The sequence below is a fragment of the Sesamum indicum genome, unplaced genomic scaffold (genome assembly GCF_000512975.1).
Source record: "Sesamum indicum cultivar Zhongzhi No. 13 unplaced genomic scaffold, S_indicum_v1.0 scaffold00148, whole genome shotgun sequence".
NCBI classification, from domain to species: Eukaryota; Viridiplantae; Streptophyta; class Magnoliopsida; order Lamiales; family Pedaliaceae; genus Sesamum; species Sesamum indicum.
The window spans coordinates 22,176-27,068 of record NW_011628062.1 but is presented as its reverse complement, the minus strand read 5'-3'; the positions used below and the strand labels follow the sequence as shown (position 1 = coordinate 27,068).

General features: G+C 41.4%; 2 protein-coding genes across 2 annotated transcripts; both read right to left on the bottom strand.

Annotated features, from left to right (window-relative positions):
- Positions 1 to 1,739: 1,739 nt before the first annotated feature.
- LOC105179352 lies at positions 1,740 to 3,024 on the bottom strand. Its single transcript, XM_020691289.1, has 5 exons — positions 2,627 to 3,024; positions 2,487 to 2,555; positions 2,351 to 2,419; positions 2,213 to 2,278; positions 1,740 to 2,138 (listed from the first exon to the last, which is right to left on the bottom strand). Exons 2-5 carry the CDS (start codon positions 2,487 to 2,489, stop codon positions 1,740 to 1,742), a joined length of 537 nt encoding a protein of 178 aa, XP_020546948.1. The 5' UTR covers positions 2,490 to 2,555; positions 2,627 to 3,024.
- On the bottom strand, positions 2,735 to 4,027 carry LOC110011325. Its single transcript, XM_020691288.1, has one exon. It carries the CDS (start codon positions 4,025 to 4,027, stop codon positions 2,735 to 2,737), a length of 1,293 nt encoding a protein of 430 aa, XP_020546947.1.
- Positions 4,028 to 4,893: the final 866 nt, after the last annotated feature.

Sequence of the window (4,893 nt, the reverse complement as noted above, 5' to 3'; positions counted from 1 at the left end):
ACCTAACCTAAGCTTGTGGAGCTTAGGAAGCAGTCAGCAGATGCCTTGAGCCGCAGGGCGGACTTGGCGAACTTGGATAGCAGCGCCTCTGGATTGCCTAAGGTCGAGAACTTAGGCTCTATCATCGTCGTGGTAGATCGTTTGTCAAAATATGCTACATTTATCGCAGCACCCAAACACATTACAGCAGAAGGGACAGCTCATCTCTTTTTCAAGCACATGGTCAAGCATTGGGGACTGCCAAAAGATATTGTCAGTGATCGTGACTCCCGATTCACTGGTGTCTTCCGGACCGAGTTGTTCAAACTTATCGGGTTCACACGTTCCATGAGCTCGAGCTATCATCCACAGTCCGATGGTCAGACAAAACGCTTTAATTCTACGTTGGAGGACTACCTTTGGCACTTTGTGCGAGGTACGCAGAAGGATTGGGTGAAACTCCTAGATGTCGCTCAGCTATATTTCAATGTTCAAAAGAGCTCTTCCACCACCAACAAGAGCGCTTTTGAAATCGTTACTGGGCAGCAGCCGCTCCATCCTCACACTCTTGAGAGATCCCCTCTTGCTCGAAGTTTCTCCCAGGAGTGGAAGAAGAATGTTGATATCGTTAGAAGTTGCCTGGAGACAGCTCAGAAGCGGATGAAGAAGTATGCAGATCAGAATCGCCGCTTCATTGAGTTCAATGCGGGAGACCTGGTGCTGGTGAAGGTCCCGAATCCGAAATTGTCAAAGTCATCAAGGTGGAGAGATCCTCGGTTGATGCAGAAATATGTTGGTCCTTTGCCTGTCCTTAGGCGTATTGGGACGGTGGCGTACAAGGTGGAGTTGCCGCCGTGGTGGAAGATCCACAACGTTTTCCATGTCAGCCAATTGAAGAAGTATTCAGCAGACAAGGAAGACGATACCCGCAATCAACCCAGCCGCCCACAACTCGAATTGAAGAAGACGAAGGAGAAGGTGGCTGTAGGAATCCTAGATCACCGAGCGACGAGTACCACGAAGAAAGACCACACAGAGTATTTGGTGAAATGGAGGGGATGCAGCAGCGAGGAGAACACTTGGGAGCGAGTGACAAACCTAAAGGCGTTTCTACCTCTTGTCGAAGCGTACCATGCTTCCGTAGCGCCGGGGACGTCGCTATCTCAGGTGGGGGAGAATGTCACGGGCTACCCATTCACTAGGCCCCGTGACGCACACTTCGGCCACTCAACCGTTCTACATGGCCGACCACTCAGCCTTCATCGACAGGCGCTGGACAACCAACTAGTCTTAGAGTCCTAGGTGTAGGCCTTTTATTGCTTTGTTACTGCTTTGTTATTTGCTTTCTGTTGTTTAGATTCCTCAAGGGGACGTTACGCCTCTTGAGTTGCAAATTTTAGCTTTTCTAGTGTCTAGTGCAGGTTTATTTTTTTAAGCCTATTATAGGGGGGGATGAGTTCAAGAAGCTTGGTTTAGTGACGTGTTAGAGTCCCCCTCAAGGCGATCCCCTTGCTCTCGCATCGTTGATCATTGTATACGCATTTTCAGTTCAATGCAATTTGGTTTTCTGAATCCGCGTGCGCAATTTACTGTTTTGTGATTTGTTCCTCCCGACTCTGATATATTCGGCGCGCTGCATTTGTGCCGAGCGGAGGTATTGGCGGACGTAGTCAGCGGACTACTAGCCACACGACGCGCTGTGTGATAGGCGCCTCGTGAGATTACAAACAAAAAATGTTTCAATCAAAATAAAAAAGTTCTTAAACAAAAGGTGAATTCCTCCCATCTTTCTTCTTGCCCTTGTCTTCCTTGTTTCCCTTGTCCTTCGATTGTGATAAAATATTGTTCAATCGTGATAATGTAACATACTTCTTGCCATCCTTCTCTAAAAATGTACATGTTGACAGAAGAGATTTGGTCTCTGGTTGTAAAGGCTGTTTTGAAAATACCTCTTGTCTCCCTATCCATCGTGGTGGAGCTCTAATATTAACTTTTGGGATTGGTGGCTGCAGATGACTTGGTTGAGTTGGTGGAGGAGGCCTAGAGTTTTGAGCTGCATTTTCTTGTTGGGATGTGGAAGACTTGTATGATGGCTTCCATGGTTGTTTGTGTGCAACTTTTTGTTTATACCGGGGTGGCTTGAATGGTTTAGGTATTACCTATAAGGAGAATGAAATAAACCGAATAAGTAAATGATAAACAAAACGCTTGAAATTACTTGAGAATTACTTACTGAAGCTGCAGTTTGTTGGCTTGTATGATGGACTGCAGTACTTGGAAGCTCTTGTTCCTTCATGCCCTGAAAAAATAGTCAATATCAAGTATTAGAAGTATAATTAAAATGGAACGAATGGATGCTGAAGTTTCTTACCATAGACTTATTCTCCTCAAATGCATCAGCTTTAGTCATCTCGTCAATTGAAATTTGTTCTTGCATCCCCTGCAAAAAAGTTATTAAGTAATAATGAATGGAAATTTAAAATGAAATGGGTATTGGTGTTTCTTACCATGGAATTGTCTCCCTGAAACACATCATTTTTAGTCAAAATGTCCTTGTCACCTGCTTCCTTTTCAACCTGCAACAAAATCAGATTTAGATAAGTATGAAATCAACACATCAAAATCAGATTTAGATATTCAGTCTTACCCTTCTTTTCTTGCTTTCATGAGCCTCTTTTTCTTTGATTTCTTGTATCACTTGACTAAATGCATCAGTGACTTGTGTATCTTCTTGCAGATTCTTCAGTGGACATCTTCAAGCATTGTGTTTCTCCTTGCCGCATTTGCTGCACTTGACAGTCTTCTGCACTCTTTTCAACCTGTTCTGCGGTTTTCCTTTACCATTTTTCTTCTGCTTTGACACTATCTCATCAGGTTCCCTCCTTCTAGATTTTGGAGGCCTACCAGCCCCCCTACCAAAGTTTGGTGGCAAAGGAGGGATGAATTGTGTAGCAGTCCACAAATCTCTACCAACCATAGGCATAATTGCAGTCTTATAAACATTCTTATAAGATGCCACACTATAGCACTCATTCACATACTTAATAGGATCATCACCTTTACACAATATGGCACTACAAGCATGTTTACATGGGATGCCATTCAAATTCCATTTCCTGCAAGAACAACTTCTTTTGTCCAAATCAACTGAATGTTGTGAACCATCAAAACAGTTTAATTGATAATGTGATGAATCAGCCTTTATGGGAATGCAATCTGCAGACTTTTCAACATTTTTCTCAATTATTTTCACAATCCTAGGACATATAACACCAGTCCATTTCAGTTCTGCTCTATCCCTATTCTCCTGCAATCTTCTCATTAAATACTCTCTGATCCATTCAAGCATAGTCACAATAGGCTTCTCCCTAGCCTCCAAAATGTTCGAGTTAAATGTTTCACAACAATTATTCAATAAAACATCACACTTAATATCAGTTTTGAAGTGTGATCTACTCCACTGTGTAGGGGGTTTATCATTAAACCATTCTGCAGCAGTTTTATCAAGTACTGACATTTGTTTCATACACAATTTGAATTCATTAAGGGTAGTAGCCCTTGCAGCCTTCCACAAACAATTTTTAAATGCCAAACCCCTGAAGCCTGCATTCTTCAAGTTAGAATGTAGATGTCTTACACAAAACCTATGATTTGAAGCAGGAAACACTTCCTCAAATGCTTGAACTAACCCCTTTTGCTTATCATATATGAAACACCACTGATCATCTCTAACCACCCCCAAATCAGATTTCAGAAGCCTCAAAAACCACTCCCAAGTAACCCTCATTTCTTTTCCAACAACAGCATATGCAACAGGATAGATATTGTTATTCGGATCAATGCCTACTGCTGTTAACAGAACACCCCCAAAAGGACCTTTTAGATGACATCCATCTACACCAACCACCTGTCTACACCCCCCATTAAACCCATTTTTCAAGGCACCAAAACACACATAAAATTTATCAAATTTCTGATCAGCATCTACCCCTACCACCACTGTAGAGCCCGGGTTACTTTTCAGCAATTCATGTGCATAATCTTGCATTATTGAATATTGTATCTCAGGAGCACCCTCTATTGATTTTAGTGCCTTTCTTTTAGCTCTATACGCCTGATCTCGTGATACGTTGACTCTTAAATCCTAAATGACGTCAATCCTAAACCCCTTGACATTTCTTTTTGGATCACTTCTGAATTTTTGAATGTATTTTTCTGCAAGCCACTTTGACTTTAAATTTTTAACATGATAGTCCCTTCCACAAGTGTGATTGGAATTATATTCTCTTATCTGAAATGTGCATTCGTCACGGACTTTGTGTGCATTTATCCTCCACTGACAATCTTCCTTAGCACATCTTGCATACATTCTGTTCTTATCATTCTTGGTGATTTTCAAATGCCTCCTTGATTTTATTGCATGACTGTGAATGACATTTCTAAATTCAGATTTAGTGCTGAATATCATACCTAATTCAAAGGTAGGATCATATTGTTCCACGGGATTGAAAACAATATTCGGCTCTCTTGTTTCATCATCATCTGACCCCTTTTCACTCTGAAAGTCATCCTCACTCCCAAACAGGTCTTCCTCACCCTCTTCATTGCTACCCTTGTCATGATCTTTTTCTTTTTCATTTTTTTCTTTCATATTAGTTTCTTCTACCTCTCTTTCTATTTCTTTTTCCAAAGCCTCTTCATCAATGTTGTCACCTGTTTTTTGAGTATTTATCTCATCATTTCTCAAATCATAGTCACTATCTTCAAAAGATTCTGATTCTTTCAAATTTTCACCCTCTTCAGTCAACCCACCCTCCTGAGGTTGTGTACTACATTCACCAACCTGACTACCCATAACATTTCCATCAACTTCAACATATATATCAATTTCTTTTTCAGGAGCAATACCAATAC